Source organism: Pelophylax lessonae (genome assembly GCF_965119305.1).
Source record: "Pelophylax lessonae genome assembly, chromosome: 4".
NCBI lineage: Eukaryota > Metazoa > Chordata > Amphibia > Anura > Ranidae > Pelophylax > Pelophylax lessonae.
Genome location: NC_138771.1, coordinates 676,419,252 through 676,437,106, shown reverse-complemented (window position 1 = coordinate 676,437,106; position 17,855 = coordinate 676,419,252). Strand labels below are relative to the sequence as shown.

Here is a 17,855-nt window from a genome sequence, read left to right as displayed (position 1 = left end):
AAAAGTTCGATCCATCCCTACTGGCAACCCATTGGCACATGATGTGTCTTCCATTCACTGAATATACCTTCAGATTGATTTATATTATTGGGTCAGTTTGTTGTATCTTGGGTTGTGTTCAGTGGACCTGATAAAGTTTGGGGACCCCATGGTGTTTATGTGTGGATGAGAGTCAGAACCGGTCACTCTAGGGGAGAGCATCTCTAGTCCTCTTAGGAGTCCAGTATTCTTCTCTTCAACCTGAGTGACTGTACGGAGTGAGACCCAATGGTGGAAAGGTGATTCCCTTTTCTTCATAAAGTGACCATTCTATCAAACTTTAGCTGTGCAGAGTGACACCCCACACAGTCCTGTTGATGTTCAAATTGATTACAAATTGGTTTGGTTCCAACACATTCTCCTTTCTATCTTCTCACCTAGACACCAAGATGAACCTCTGGCTTCCACAGCCCTCCTCCCGTCTCCTGTGTGCTCTGTGCTCCGTCTGTGCCGTCCTCCTATCCATCATCATAATCCTCATCATCTCCTTCAGATGTAAGTGGGTACATTCTGTTATAGTCCATGATCAGGTGACATCACAGTCAAACCCAAATAGCCTCTTCTATGACATTATGACTTGTCTGTGAGTGACCATCAGGGCCGGACTGGGAATAAAAACCAGCCCTGGAAATAATTTCATACCAGCCCCATAGCATTATTATACCGACCCAACAGCATAATGCCATTATTTTCCTGTTCCTAAAAGGGAAAACCATGCATTTTAAAGCACATGAGAAGCGTGTATTATATGTAGATAAGACAGATATGAAATCACATAGGGTTTTATATATATATATATATATATATATGTATATAGATACATACATACTGTACATAAGAGCAAATTCCAGTTAAAAGTGGAGCAATTATCAAGAACAGTCCACTTATTGCGATGGTGATATATTACCAGAGTGCAGACTCTGAAGTAAAGGGGAACCCCAGGAACTTTGGAAATGTGACCAGAGACCACCTTCCGCAGAAAGAAGGGGGCGGGGGGTTACTGATATAAGGGGGGCCTTTATATCAGTGCCCCCTTATGTTACTGTATTCACTTCCCCCTTACGTCACTGACCCCTGCTCAGACTGGTCTGAGAGAGCTGTCACTGACCTCCTCTCAGGTGCACCGTGCAGGGCTCAGTCAGTTGGCTCTGGGTTTATCCTATAGTCTTCTCTCCACAGTCCACATACATCTGACTTCTCCCATGACCCCCATCCCGGCGGCACTCCCACTCCTGACTCCTCTCCAGACTCCCCCTCAGAGACTGCAGACATGATAAAAGACAAGAAATGGTCATAGGCTGTGCAGACATAGTACAGGAGATGTCAGAGGTTGCAGACATGGTGCAGGAGATGTCAGAGGTTGCAGACATGGTACAGGAGATGTCAGAGGTTGCAGACATGGTACAGGAGATGTCAGAGATTGCAGACATGGTACAGGAGATATCAGAGGTTGCAGACATGGTGCAGGAGATGTCAGAGGTTGCAGACATGGTACAGGGGATGTCAGAGGTTGCAGACATGGTACAGGAGATATAAGAGGTTGCAGACATGGTACAGGAGATGTCAGAGGTTGCAGACATGGTACAGGAGATGTCAGAGGTTGCAGACATGGTACAGGAGATGTCAGAGGTTGCAGACATGGTACAGGAGATATCAGAGGTTGCAGACATGGTACAGGAGATATCAGAGGTTGCAGACATGGTACAGGAGATGTCAGAGGTTGCAGACATGGTACAGGGGATGTCAGAGGTTGCAGACATGGTACAGGAGATATAAGAGGTTGCAGACATGGTACAGGAGATGTCAGAGGTTGCAGACATGGTGCAGGAGATGTCAGAGGTTGCAGACATGGTGCAGGAGATGTCAGCAGTTGCAGACATGGTACAGGGGATGTCAGAGGTTGCAGACATGGTACAGGAGATGTCAGAGGTTGCAGACATGGTACAGGAGATGTCAGAGGTTGCAGACATGGTGCAGGAGATGTCAGAGGTTGCAGACATGGTGCAGGAGATGTCAGAGGTTGCAGACATGGTACAGGGGATGTCAGAGGTTGCAGACATGGTACAGGGGATGTCAGAGGTTGCAGACATGGTACAGGAGATATCAGCGGTTGAAGACATGGTACAGGGGATGTCAGAGGTTGCAGACATGGTACAGGAGATGTCAGAGGTTGAAGACATGGTACAGGAGATGTCAGAGGTTGCAGACATGGTGCAGGAGATGTCAGAGGTTGCAGACATGGTGCAGGAGATGTCAGCGGTTGCAGACATGGTACAGGGGATGTCAGAGGTTGCAGACATGGTACAGGAGATGTCAGAGGTTGCAGACATGGTACAGGAGATGTCAGAGGTTGCAGACATGGTACAGGGGATGTCAGAGGTTGCAGACATGGTACAGGGGATGTCAGAGGTTGCAGACATGGTACAGGAGATATCAGAGGTTGCAGACATGGTACAGGGGATGTCAGAGGTTGCAGACATGGTACAGGAGATATCAGAGGTTGCAGACATGGTACAGGAGATGTCAGAGGTTGCAGACATGGTACAGGAGATGTCAGAGGTTGCAGACATGGTACAGGAGATGTCAGAGGTTGCAGACATGGTGCAGGAGATGTCAGAGGTTGCAGACATGGTACAGGGGATGTCAGAGGTTGCAGACATGGTACAGGAGATATCAGAGGTTGCAGACATGGTACAGGGGATGTCAGAGGTTGCAGACATGGTACAGGAGATATCAGAGGTTGCAGACATGGTACAGGAGATGTCAGAGGTTGCAGACATGGTGCAGGAGATGTCAGAGGTTGCAGACATGGTGCAGGAGATGTCAGAGGTTGCAGACATGGTGCAGGAGATGTCAGAGGTTTCAGACATGGTACAGGGGATGTCAGAGGTTGCAGACATGGTACAGGAGATGTCAGAGGTTGCAGACATGGTGCAGGAGATGTCAGAGGTTGCAGACATGGTGCAGGAGATGTCAGAGGTTGCAGACATGGTACAGGGGATGTCAGAGGCTGCTGACATGGTACAGGAGATGTCAGAGGCTGCGGACATGGTACAGGGGATGTCAGAGGCTGCAGACATGGTACAGGAGATGTCAGAGGTTGCAGACATGGTGCAGGAGATGTCAGAGGTTGCAGACATGGTACAGGGGATGTCAGAGGCTGCTGACATGGTACAGGAGATGTCAGAGGCTGCGGACATGGTACAGGGGATGTCAGAGGCTGCAGACATGGTACAGGAGATGTCAGAGGTTGCAGACATGGTACAGGAGATGTCAGAGGTTGCAGACATGGTACAGGAGATGTCAGAGGCTGCGGAGGGGTCCAGTCTTACCCGCCCCTGGTGTAGAAAGGCATTCTAATATTTTCCCGTTAGGTTTTGTTTATATACCCCGTATTGTTATTCAGAATGGTATTCTTCCAGAATTAGATAAACAGTTTGAGGACATTAATGCACTGCAGAGATCCTGGGAAAAAACATCTTCATTATAAAGTTCTTAATGTGAATGTGTATGAGATGGAGATGCAAGTGGATAGGCTTGCCAATTTGCACATGTTCATTTTTTAATCAATGGAATCAACATTGGCATTTCAACAGTACATAAGAAAAAAAAAATGAATTGGTAGGTTGGCAATAGATAGGACTTCTACATGCACATTTTCCTGTTCAGTATAACATTTTCTTCTTTGTGTTGCCTTTCTAGTCATTCCAGCTTTTTAACATATACTGATTATTTGTCTCTGAAGATTAAGGCCCCTTTCACACAGTCCGTCCGTCGGACGGACTGCGTTTATCTCAGCGGGGGATCGATCCGCCGATCCCTCGCTGAGCAGGAGAATGACAGCTGTGTCTCAGCGCTGTGTGTGGAGACACAGCTGTCAGTTCCCCATGCATCTCTATGGGGGATATCGGATGGGAACGGACCGTTGGTCCGATCCCATCCGATCCGCTGGACAAATGGAAAATAGGGTTTCCATCCGTCCAGATTTGACGGATCGGATTGGATGTCAGAGGACATGTCTCTGCTGACATCCGATGCCCCATAGAGATGCATGGGGGGGACCGTTCAGATCCGCTAAAAATGGACAGGTGGCTCTGAAAGGTCCGCCTGTGTGAAAGGAGCCTTAAGGGTGACAACTACTTGATTACTATAATCAGGTGGAGGAAATATCATCTAAAACTCTGTCATAACAGGCAGATGAACAAAAGCCATTTTAAAATTATAGTAATGTATCAAATCACTTTTATGCCTTGTAGTTTTCATTTAGTCAAACTACTAATGTCCACATACTGAAAAATAAATAAATGTATTGTTTTGGTATATAAAAATACTGAACAAGTGTATTTAAAAATTGCAACAGTGACTTTACCCCTCACTAGATCTGTGCCTGCTGTGTCCCGTGAATCTTTGTACCGGGCTGCTTGGCCTTAGGCATCATTATGCAGAGATGATCTGAAAGGCATCAGCATACCTTTGAATACTGACTGTGTCTGACACTGGTTGAGTCAGTCGCAGCCTGCCTCGCTCGCTCGCACGCTCAGCCAGCCAGCCAGTTTCCCCGCAGCTGAGCCGCCCCGCCCCCGACCATCGGCGTCGTGACGTCATGCCGCTCACAGCGGCTGACGTCACGCGACTAACTATCGGACGGACGGACCGTCACCGCCCCAACCCTTGAAGCGGAGTAGCGGCTGCGCCGGCCCTTAAAGCGGCGCTGCGGCTGCACCGCCCTTAAAGCGGCGCTGCGGCTGCGTCGGCCCCTAAAGCGGCCCCAGGGCCGGCGGCCCACCGGGAGATTTCCCGATATCCCGGTTGGCCAGTCCGGCCCTGATGACCATCCTCCGAACCTCCCAGTGTGCAGCAGGTGGAGGAGATGCTCTGCACACCCAGGAGTGTGAAATTCCTGCAGTGATCAGTTAGAAAAGTGGCCACATTAGATGACAAGGGTCACTGGAAATTTACACTATATTACCAAAATCAGGGCTCAAAAGTTCCAGTCCTGAGCTACTAGCCAGGCTTACTCGCCACCAGTTGCCTCACCCAACCCCTCCCCTGCCCCACTCCTAATTCCACCCCTAAACACGCCCTCATGAATTATCTTATGAAATTACACTGTTCAATTTTTTAAGAAAAATCAATAAAAAAAACCCCCAAAATATTAATAACAACTTTATCAGTGCCCATCAATGCAGCCTATCAGTGATCATCAGTGCCTATCAATGCAGCCTATCAATGCTCATCAGTACCCATCAATGCAGCCTATCAATGCTCATCAGTGCCCATCAATGCAGCCTATCAATGCTCATCAGTGCCCATCAATGCAGCCTATCAATGCTCATCAGTGCCCATCAATGCAGCCTATCAGTGCTCATCAGTGCCCATCAATGCAGCCTATCAGTGCTCATCAGTGCCCATCAATGCAGCCTATCAATGCTCATCAGTGCCCATCAATGCAGCCTATCAGTGCTCATCAGTGCCCATCAATGCAACCTATCAATGCTCATCAGTGCCCATCAATGCAGCCTATCAATGCTCATCAGTGCCCATCAATGCAGCCTATCAGTGCTCATCAGTGCCCATCAATGCAGCCTATCAGTGCTCATCAGTGCCCATCAATGCAGCCTATCAGTGCTCATCAGTGCCCATCAATGCAGCCTATCAGTGCTCATCAGTGCCCATCAATGCAACCTATCAGTGTCCATCAGTGCCGCCTCATCAGTGCAGTCTCATCAGTTCCTACGAATGCAGCCTTACCAGTGACAATCAATGCAGCCTCACCAGTTCCCCTCAGTGCAGCCTCACCAGTGCCCATCAATGCAGCCTCACCAGTGCCCATCAATGCAGCCTCACCAGTACCCATCAGCACAGCCTCATCAGTGCCCATCAATACAGCCTCACTAGTGCCCATCAATGCAGCTCCACCCGTACCCATCAATGCAGTCCCACCAGTGCCCATCAATGCAGTCCCGCCAGTGCGGCTTTACCAGTGCCCATCATTGCAGCCTCACCAGTGCCTAATAGCGCAGCTTCACCAGTGCCCATCAAAGCAGCCTCACCAGTTCCCACCAATGCAGCCAGATCAGTGCGCATCAATTCAGCCTCACCAGTGCCCATCAATGCAGCCTGATCAGTGCTTACAAATGCAGCCTGATCAGTGCCCATCAATGCAGCCTTATCAGTGCCCATCATTGCCTATTATTGCAGTCTCACCAGTGCCAATCAATGCAGCCTCACTGGTGCCCATCAGCACAGCCCCATCAGTGCCCATCAATGCAGCCTCTCCAGTGCCCATCGATGCAGCCTGATCAGTGCCCATCAGTGCCGGCCAATGCAGCTTCACAGTGCCCATCAGTGTCCATCAATGCAGTCTCATTAGTGCAGCCTCATCAGTGCGCATCAATGCAGCCTCACTAGTTCCCATCAATGCAGCATGACCAGTGCCCATCATCGCAGCCTCACCAGTGCCCATCAATGCAGCCTCACCAGTGCCCACCAATGCAGCCTCACCAGTGCCCATCAATGCATCCTGACCAGTGCCCATCCATGCAGCCTCATCAGTGCCCATCTTTACTGGGGATCAGAGAAAGGAGAGGAAGAGGAGAGCTGGCTGGATCATCACACAGAGCAGGGATTGCCTGCTTTGATTTGAAACGCACATCACTCGCAGTCACACAAAGTCCCGCCTCCTGGATCGGCTTCTATGATAGACTTCACACATCCCGCCTCCCGGCATTGGACCAGTGCTCTGTCTATCAAAGGAGCTGGTCCAGGAGGCCGGACTTTGTGAGACTACGAGTGCCACATGATTCAAATCAAAGCTCTTACAGCGGGCGATCCCCGCTCTGTGTGAAGATCTGGCCGGCTCTCCTGGCTGATTGCTGGGAGAACGGCTCCCGTTCAGCCCCGTCTACCAGCAGCGCCCCCCCCCCCCCCCCTCCGGGGCATCCCCACAATCTCCCTGAAAGTAGAAATGTTGAGGGTTGACCAAAAGTATTGGGACACCTCCTTTACACACACATGAACTTTAATGGCATCCCAGTCTTACTCCGTAGGGTTCAATATTGAGTTGGTCCACCGTTTGCACCTATAACAGCTTCAACTCTTCTGGGAAGGCCATCCACAAGGTTTAGGAGTGTCTATGGGAATGTTTCACCATTCTTCCAGTAGAGCATTTGTGAGGTCAGGCACTGATGTTGGATGAGAAGGCCTGGCTCGCAGTATCTGCTCTAATTCATCCAAAGGTGTTCTATCGGGTTGAGGGCAGGCCAGTCATGTTCCTCCACCCCAAACTCGCTCATCCATGTCTTTATGGACCATGCTTTGTACACTGGTCCAAATCATTTGGCGGAGGGGGGATTATGGTGTGGGGGTGTTTATCAGGGGTTGGGCTTGGTCCCTTAGTTCCAGTGAAGGGAACTCTTAAGGCATCAGCATACCAATACATTTTGGACAATTTCATGCTCCCAGCTTTGTGGGAGGAGTTTGGGGATGGCCCCTCCCTGTTCCAACATGACTGCGCACCAGTGCACAAAGCAAGTTTTATAAAGACATGGATGAGCGAGTTTGGGTGGAGGAACTTGACTGGCCTGCACAGAGTCCTGACCTCAACCCGATAGAACACCTTTGGGATGAATTAGAGTGGAGACTGTGAGCCAGACCTTCTCATCCACCATCAGTGCCTGACCTCACAAATGCCCTTCTGGAAGAATGGTGAAACATTCCCATAGACACTCCTAAACCTTGTGGACGGCCTTCCCAGAAGAGTTGAAGCTGTTATAGCTGCAAAGGGTGGAGCCAACTCAATACTGAGCCCTACGGACTAAGACTGGAAGCCATTCATGTGTGTGTAAAGGGAGGCGTCCCAATACTTTTGATAATATAGTGTATATGTACATGCTCTTCTTTTACAGGGTGTCCCTGTGGTGACAAAGTCACTTTAAGACACAGTAAATAAGCTTTAAACAAGAATCTAAAAAAAGACCTCTGTAGTTACAGGCACTGGGGAGTAATTTATCCTCAAAGATTACATCATAAAGTACTTTCACATTCATTTCAGCTGCTTAACTCCCCTTCCCAGCAGTGACTCAGCATTTTAGCTCCCCCTCCTAGCAGCTCAGGTCCCATTTTTTCCCTTCCCAGCACTGACCTAGCAGCTCAGCTTCACCTGCTTCACCCTTTCCAGCAGTTACACCCTTTCCAGCAGTGACTTAGCAGCTCAGCTACTCCTGCTCCCACTTCAGCATTAACTTAGCTCTCCCTGCGCCTTCTTTCCAGCAGTTATACAACATCTCAGCTCCCGCTCCCAACAGTGACTTAGCAGCTCAGCTCCCCCCTCCCAACAGTGACTTAGCAGCTTAGCACCTCCTTCCCCCACTTACAGCATTAACTTAGCTCTCCCTGCTCCCCCCTTCCAGCAGTGACTCAACAGCTCAGCTCCCCCTTTTCCCCTTCCTAACACTGACCTAGCAGCTCAGCTTTACCCACTTCCCCCTTTCCAGCAGTTACACAACAGCTCTGCTCCTGCTCCCAGCAGTGACTTAACCGCTAAGCTCCTCCTTCTCCCGCTTCCAGCATTAACTTAGCTCTTCCTGCTCCCCCTCCCAGCAGTAACTCACTAGCTTAGCCCCCCTCATTTACAGTGGTAACTTAGCTCTCCTTGCTGCCCCTTCCCAGCAGAAACACTTGCATCGTTGGGACTTGAAAGTCTTCACTGCTTCTTTTTTTAAGACAAATTGCTTCTAGCAGACCTAGAAGACATTGACCCCTGGACTTACACCCCCCCCCCAGGCAGCAGGCCTAGTAGGTAAGGACCCTTGAACTTACACCCCCCCAGGCAGCAGGCCTAGTAGGTAAGGCCCCTTGGACTTATACCCCCCAGGCAGCAGGCCTAGTTGGTTAGGACCCTTGGACTTACACCTGCACCCCCCTGGCAGCAGGCCTAGTAGGTAAGTACCTCTGGATATACACCCCCTGCCAGGCAGCAGGCCTAGTAGGTAAGGACCCTTGAACTTATACCCCCCAGGCAGCAGGCCTAGTAGGTAAGGACCCTTGGACTTACACAACCCCCCAGGCAGGAGGCCTAGTAGGTAGGGACTGTAACGGATCAACCAGCTGTAACGCTCCTGCGTTTTATGTATGATGTGGATTTACAGCTGCAGAAATATTCCACTTCAGTAGTCATGTAGAGAAACGCTGAGACACCAATCCCAACTCCCAAAGACTCATCATGTGTGGATGATCTCAATTCAGCAAGTAAATACACACACTCAATAAGATGTTCCTAGAGTGACTTATGTATATAGTAACACAGTGATGATAGGCTGAAGAGACAGGTTGGGTAGAGATGGTAGATGACAGACACTTGAAAGGAAATGTTCTTGAAAGTAAGATAGTAGCAGATGGGATGCAGATAGGTTAGCAATCATGTATGGTAGCAGATGATAGAGTAGCAGGTGGACATACAGGAGAGACCAACCCAGTGCAAGAGCAGATGGTAGTAGGCTCAAGAGCTAGCAATCTTAGATAATGCAGATGTAATAATAGTCCTTAGTATGCAGAGCTAGATAGTGTAAGCTTTAGTATGAAGGTTATAGAGGTTTCCCCTGTGGGGTACTTATCACTAATAGCAATGTAGCAGAGGAGAGGATCGGCAAGAGCGGATGATCCGGTAGCGGGATACAGGGATCAGCGCAGCGTGGTTCCGACAGTGAGGTATGCTTGCAAGCATGAGAGCTTCAAGACAGGTTAGCATCAAGGCACAAAGTAGGTTGAATGAACCCATGTGAGTGAGAGCTGGTGATTTAAATAGCTGTTCAGTCCGGCGCTCAGTGATGACGTCAGCACTCTTAAAGGGAAACACACCTATATGTGCTTCATCTATCTAGGTAGATGGAAAGCACCCGGAAATTATGTGATAGGAGGCACTGAGAGTGCCAGAACCTTACAGTACCCCCCCCCCCCCCGTAAGGCCGGCTCCGGAAGGCCTCTAAGGCTGGTTGTCGATATAAGAATCGGAAAAAGCTGGTTGCCGATGTGAGAATTGGAAAAGACTGGTTGCCGATATGAGAATCGGATAACACTGGTTGCCGATACGAGAATCGGGTAATACTGGTTGCCGATACGAGAATCGGATAAGACTGGTTGCCGATACAAGAATCGGATCAGGTTGGTAACCGATGTGAGAATCGGATCACTTGTTGCCGATATGAGAAGCGGATCAGGTTGGTAACCGATGTGAGAATCGGATCACTTGTTGCCGATATGAGAATCGGATCAGGTTGGTAACCGATGTGAGAATCGGATCACTTGTTGCCGATATGAGAATCGGATCAGGTTGGTAACCGATGCGAGAATCGGATCACTTGTTGCCGATACGAGAATCGGATCAGGTTGGTAACCGATGTGAGAATCGGATCACTTGTTACCGATATGAAAATCGGATCAGGTTGGTAACCGATGTGAGAATCGGATCACTTGTTGCCGATATGAGAATCGGATCAGGTTGGTAACCGATGTGAGAATCGGATCACTTGTTGCCGATATGAGAATCGGATCAGGTTGGTAACCGATGCGAGAATCGGATCACTTGTTGCCGATACGAGAATCGGATCAGGTTGGTAACCGATGTGAGAATCGGATCACTTGTTGCCGATATGAAAATCGGATCAGGTTGGTAACCGATCTGAGAATCGGATAGGACTTGTTGCCGATATGAAAATCGGATCACTTGTTGTTAGGGTGTCTGCTACATGAACCCCTCACTAGAATCGGACGCATAACCATCCAAAGTAGTCCTAGCAACCAATGCTTCTTCAAACATCCTCAGATCCTTCCTACATACCACCGTGCCATTAGAAGCGCGTACGCAGTCAGGTGCAAGAATCTCAATGTTTTCATTGGAAGCTAGAAATGTACTTGCAAAAATAGGAGTATCTATACCAACATCTGCCAATTTCTGGGTGTCCTTTTCTGATATAGAACGGGGACAGGGCTGGCAACAGCCTTGGTAATTTCCAGGCTGTTTTTCAAGGAAGACAGTTCGGATTCGCCTGGCCTCCATTGGGAGAGCCTTAGGCCTATGGGGTCGGGTTGGGCAGGATGTAATGAAATGTCCTCCTTCTCCACAATAAAAACAAAGGCCACAGATTCTCCTGTGATCTTTTTTTTTTTTGTAAGGACAACTTAGTATGTACGGCACCAATCTCCATAGGCTCTTCATCCATCTCTGTAGGATCAGGGTTCAAATGAGATGTGTCAGAGTGACAAGGCTGACTGTTTAAGGCAGGCTTGGACCATGACCAGGCAGGATCACCACATTCATTTGGTTTCCTTTTTTCCCTAGGTAGCCGGGGTCTGCGGTTACCTGGAGCAGGTTTAGGAGTAGATTTTTGGGAGGGGAGACACTGGGGGTGCATCGCAATTGCAAATGATTCCCAATTGTCTAGGATCGGACTTTTTTCTTGCAGTTTCTGGTATGCCCACGTTTTCATTTTGCCAGAAAGCAAATTAATGGCAGCATGCACTTTAATAAAGTCATTATGATAGGTCCTAGGCTTAAGGATAAATAGGAGCTCACAATCCATACGAAAAAAAAGAAAAGAGGAACGGGAACCATCAAACCTGTCTGGTAGAAGGACAAGAGGTTCTGGGGGTTGAGCAGCAGTAGGCTGTGTCAGTCTGGCCACCTGCTGCGTCAGAGCCTGATTGTCTTCTTTTAATTCAGTAAGTGCGTGTATTAACGCAGTTACTTGTTGTGTTAACTGTGTCACCTGAGTGGTCATTTCTGCTGAATCCATTTTATCTGGTTCGTTCAATCTGTAACGCTCCTGCGTTTTATGTATGATGTGGATTTACAGCTGCAGAAATATTCCACTTCAGTAGTCATGTAGAGAAACGCTGAGACACCAATCCCAACTCCCAAAGACTCATCATGTGTGGATGATTTCAATTCAGCAAGTAAATACACACACTCAATAAGATGTTCCTAGAGTGACTTATGTATATAGTAACACAGTGATGATAGGCTGAAGAAACAGGTTGGGTAGAGATGGAAGATGACAGACACTTGAAAGGAAATGTTCTTGAAAGTAAGATAGTAGCAGATGGGATGCAGATAGGTTTAGCAATCATGTATGGTAGCAGATGACAGAGTAGCAGGTGGACATACAAGAGAGATCAACCCAGTGCAAGAACAGGTGGTAGTAGGCTCAAGAGCTAGCAATCTTAGATAATGCAGATGTAATAATAGTCCTTAGTATGCAGAGCTAGATAGTGTAAGCTTTAGTATGAAGGTTATAGAGGTTTCCCCTGTGGGGTACTTATCACTAGTAGCAATGTAGCAGAGGAGAGGTTCGGCAAGAGCGGATGATCCGGTAGCGGGATACAGGGATCAGCGCAGTGTGGTTCCGACAGCGAGGTATGCTTGCAAGCATGAGAGCTTCAAGACAGGTTAGCATCAAGGCACAAAGCAGGTTGAACGAACACATGTGAGTGAAAGCTGGTGATTTAAATAGCTGTTCAGTCCGGCGCTCAGTGATGACGTCAGCACTCTTAAAGGGAAACACACCTATATGTGCTTCATCTATCTAGGTAGATGGAAATCACCCGGAAATGATGTGATAGGAGGCACTGAGAGTGCCAGAACCTTACACCAGCACCCCGACCAGGTACCTCCGTTGACAGATGCTCCTAGTGCTTCCCGAGGTCTCCAAGCACTCCACCAGACACCGTAAGCACTTCAGACTCCACGAACCGCCGCAGCTTGGTTAGGGTCTCGCCGTCTCCTACCCACCCTGGACCTACGACAAGGCTCCAGGTTACCGTGGGTGAACCTCTCTTTCCCCAGAGAGTGCAGCAGAACAAGCTCTTACACAAGCTCTTACAAGAGCTTAGTGATTATCCAAGGGAGTATGGAAGACCATAGCAATCCCTTGCAGCAGATTCGCCCAATAAGAGACAAGACTCTAGATTGTGGGTGAACTAACTCTAGAACAACTTTATTGAACAAGAAACAGACTTATATACAGTTTTCACCCACAAGGTTACCGCCCAGGTGGACCTTGTTGAAGACTGGACGTGACATTCACAATCCAATAGGAACAGAGTTTTACACTATCATACAGTGTACACAATCCCTTCCCTCCCCTCTGGCTGATTACAGTAGCATATACAGATGAAAGTGTATACAGGAACTAAACTAATTATCTAGCCATCTGGACAGAACAATGCGAGGGCATTAACATTTAACAATGGAACAGACAAGTAAACTTTAACACAATACACATTCCCTCCCAATACACAAACAATAGGGAAGTCTGCGAATGACAGTCTTTGTGTCTCTCTCACAGCCAAGCATGGAATACACTGTGTAAGGTGGTATTAAATCTTCATGTTTCTATATGAAGATTTTGCTAATAAATATTGAAGCAATCCAAACCATTACTTATCTGTCTTTCACTCATAGTGACGGTGAGTACCGTCTCATATCTTCCCCCCAAAGGTAGACTAACCAGGTACCAGACCCCCAACTGGTCTGTGCCTGAGTTATTCGGGTAACAAGTCCCAAAGAGTCCATCCATCATGGCAGCTTCCTTGACAAAGTTCCACATAGTTTGTAAGTTTGTCTTGGCAAGGCGCATGGAGCTCTCATAGCCGATCAGTCTGTGAAAGTCTGCTTTGGGCAGGCCAGACTGGGCTTCTTGGGTACCCTGTGTCCCTAAGAGACACAGGGTGATTTATACATAAGAGGAGCCTAGTAGGCTGAGAGAAGAACTTTCCAACCTCTCTAAGGTAGGCTGTGTTCCACAGGCCCTCCCAATGTCTGCACCCACCCAGTACCCCAAACAAATTGTCGGGAAAACAGTGTTACTCACCCAGCCAACCTCTGCCTCTCTCGCAGAACATACCCACTGCTGGGGATAAGTGTGGACTGGCCCTTCTCCTGGGAGTCCTTTCAGCCGCTGGAGAGAAGACAGGGTAGTGGGGCTCACTTCGTCAGGCTGTTGGGGAACTTGGCTGATTGTCCAGCATCCCTGGGGTGTACAAGTGAAGACTGTAGCTTTTGCGGGTGCTGGGCAGAGGTTGGTAGCACTCTGCCCTGTTGCCAGCTCTTCTGCTGGGTTGGGGTTGGCGAATACTACCCCCAGAACCTGGTTGGGGGTCTGCTGTAGAGAGGAGGGATCGCTTACCTCCTCCTCCTTGTATTCCTGCCGGGTAAGTGGGGGATCTGGACCAGCTGCCCAGCATCCCTGTAGGTCTGGTGCAGAGACCGCGGTCCCATCTGCACCATTGGGGTCAGGGCTGTTGTCTCCCTGTGGCTGGGGAGAAGGATTAGTTGTATCCTCTCCCTGGAAGGTACACTGCTGCTGGGAAGGAAGGACGACACCTTCAGGTCCCTGTAACTCTGTCTGCCGCTGGGGAGTAGAACCAGTTCCCAGTAACTCCTGCTGTAGCTGTGGACCTGGGCCGGCTGCCCAGCCTCCCTGTAGGGCCGGTAGAGAGACCTCGGTCCCATCTCCACCTGCCATCGGTGGGCCTTCACAGTGCCACCAGTCTGTACTGTCTCTCCAACTGAAGGGTTGTGAGTCTGGATCTGCCACCCAGGACTCCGGCTCTGCTTGCAGGGTAGATTGGGGTGGAATTGAGCAATTGGTAGTCCTGCTCCAGTTCCCACTCCATTCTGACCAGATGAATCAGGTCTGACCCCAGGTCATCCATTTTGGGGAGACCCAGTAGGGCTTCCCTGGTGTCCTGGAATTCCCAGCGCTGAAACTCTGCTGGACATCCAAAGTCCCTCTCAGCAAAGGCCTCCCACAGCAAGCCCGGGCCACTATAGTCCTCACCTTCCGGCATATTGTCGTCAGCCATCCAGTGGTCGTGCCAGGTGGTGTACCACTTTAGTGCCTGGTACGCTTAATCCAGCCACAACTCCTTCCAAATCAGGTTCCACAGCTCCGTCACCCAATCATCCAGGGGTTGCTCTCCTAGGAAAGGTAACCGCAGGGCAACGTATACCTGGAACCGCTGTTCTTCGCTGGGAAGGTTCTCTCTCCGCCTCCACTGTACATCCCCCGGGCAGCAGACCTAGTAGGTAAGGACCTCTGGATTTACACCTCTCAGGCAGCAGGCCTAGTAGGTAAGGACCTCTTGATTTACACCCCCAGGCAGCAGACCTAGTAGGTAAGGACCTCTGGATTTACACCCCCCAGGCAGCAGGTCTAGTAGGTAAGGACCTCTGGATTTACATACTCCCCAGGCAGCAGGCCTAGTAGGTAAGGACCTCTGGATTTACATACTCCCCAGGCAGCAGGCCTAGTAGGTAAGGACCTCTGGATTTACATACTCCCCAGGCAGCAAACCTAGTATGTAAGGACCTTTGCATTTACAATCCTCAGGCAGCAAGCCTAGTAGGTAAGGAACTCCTGGATTTACATCCTCCCCAGGCTGCAAGAGGCCTAGGGGCCTCTGGATTTACACCCCCAGGTAGCAGGCCTAGTGGGTAAGGACCTCTGGATTTACACCCCACCCAGGCAGCAGACCTAGTAGATAAGGGCCTCTGGATTTACATCCTCCTCAGGCAGCAGGCCTAATAAGTAGGGACCTCTGGATATACACCCCCCCCCAGGAGGCAAAGCACCTTGAGGGTATCTTCAAATATTTATCCTCTTCCTCAGCCCACTTCACTAGAAAAAAGCCCCTCAGAGATTGTCTAATGCAGAATATTTATTCATAACCCCATACAGTCCTTGTACCTTCCATTGTACCTGCATTGTATATTACAGTCCTTGTACCTTCTCTCCCTACCTCCTGGAGAAGACTCAGGAGTAGCTGGCAGACACAAACAATGCCCTTGGCCTGAGAGGAACCCAATAAACCCACAAAAAATAACGGCCTGAATTTAGATACTGGTTTTCTCACTCATTATTCAACAGTTTTCTGACCCCATCTGTTGGCTGTCACCCCCCCCCCCCTTTGTCTATAGCCCTCCCTCTGTATTCTCTCACTAACTATGCTTGTTTTATTACCATGTGCCACGTACATTCGTGCCTGTGTTTGTTTTTTTGTTTTTTTAAATCGTATGTTAGTGCAAAGAAAAAAGGTATCACGTGTGTGACGGTGGCGGGTATCAGACCCCTGTCCTTCTCATCCAACTCGTGACCAAGGACCAGGCAATCTCACACCCTGCCATCACATGCGTAACAATGCCATTCTCAGCTGCACACCACAATCTAGATGCCTGCAGGCTGAGAGCGATTGTCACCGGGCTAATTAAACAATTAACCCTTTCTCTGCCACCACCGCTTCGTTTGAGCTCAGCGGATGCTCGTAATTTTAGAAATACCAATTATGACTTTAGAATAACCATCTGTAACACGCGCTGTCACCGCAGACAGGAGTGTCCAGAGGGTTTATTCTAGTCAGTATCGCTCTTCAAGAGACAGGTTCGTTGGTTTAGTTTGCATTAAGAGCTTAGAGACCAAATTAACACTTTTCAAAATAAGGTTTCATTATTAAAAGGTGAAGATTGGTGCAAATAAAAATATTTACAGAAAAATGGGTTACAAAGAAATAGAGACACAATTCAGCAATGTAGAAAAATCAGATAAAGAATTAGAAATTAAATACTTGCATTCAAAGTCCTGGGTAGTATCAGAGTTTCAAAAGCTGAGCATGGGTGATCGGTCCTCAAAGTGATATAGAGATGTTCCTTCTTCTATGTTACTTCTTTGATGTTAAAATGAGAACTTGCAAAGCAAAGTTTGAGCAAGCTTTCCTCTAAGATCAAAGGGACGGTGACGGACACCCCTGACCAATTACACCAGAGAGGCAAAGGGCTGTCCTGTGGTTTACGATCATATCAAATGTACATTTGGGGACAGAGTCATACCAATCTTAATATCTCGAAATATGTAAGGGTTACATTCTTTAAACGGCTAGTTTATAACTCAGCATGTCATTTGTCTTCAAACGATACCAAACATTAATATTTTTATCATACAGGGAATATCTTATCACTCTTTTCTATCCCATGTGTGATATGGGGATCATGCATGGTCTCGTTTCATTCAGTATTTTATTTGGCATTCAAATATATACTTTTTGTTAACGTGTCATGTTCCTATCTGCATTTATAAATCGGGTATGGATTTGTTAGATGTATGTGTTACATTTCTAATTAACCCTTTGGCTGAGGAATTTACAACCCAGCCTGGTCAGCCTTAGTGGACACCTGCTGAGTCTTAGTGGACATCTGCTGAGATAAGGTTTGCTTTGAAGCTCTGCATACTAATGTTAATTAGGGTAAGGTGGGGGCTGTGTGGATGAGTGTCTTTTGAAACTGCAGAGCTCGGAAACCAAAATGGTTGCCTGACAAAATGGTGTCCCAGCGCAGGATACCATTACAACGTGCAGTACTCAACTTTTTTTAACCCAGATAACAAAATCAAACAGAGCTCAGGCTGGCTGCAGACCAGCCTTCTACACCAAGCTTACCCTAGGGACACTCCAGTCTATGACAGGGTCCCTACACTTCTCAAATGTCTCTGCTGCTCGAGCTCTGCAGCTGAGAACTTGATAAATAGTTGAACAAATGTTCATTTACTGGAGGAATAGGATCGGTGTCATATACACTGCTTGAGAAGCCATGTCTTCTCCACACCATCTTACAAATTTGATATGTGCTGGGTTTTTACCCCCACAGGCCCGGGTGAGAAACCTCCTGACCGCACCCTTGAGCATAAAATCTGGAACCTCAGTGACAGCATGAACTCCAGGGTGACTCAACTGATCCAGGATGGTGAGTGTCTTGTAGATAAATGGAG

General features: G+C 48.4%; 1 protein-coding gene across 1 annotated transcript in view; it reads left to right on the top strand.

Annotated features, from left to right (window-relative positions):
* The first annotated feature begins 426 nt into the window (after window positions 1-426).
* Window positions 427-17,855, top strand: part of LOC309553628 (asialoglycoprotein receptor 1-like) — a 31,949-nt gene continuing 14,520 nt past the window's right edge. The window contains exons 1-2 of the mRNA XM_082254913.1: window positions 427-534; window positions 17,735-17,830. Of these exons, the coding sequence (XP_082111039.1) occupies window positions 429-534; window positions 17,735-17,830 (202 nt within the window). The 5' untranslated portion in view covers window positions 427-428. The remainder of the gene's footprint in view (window positions 535-17,734; window positions 17,831-17,855) is intronic.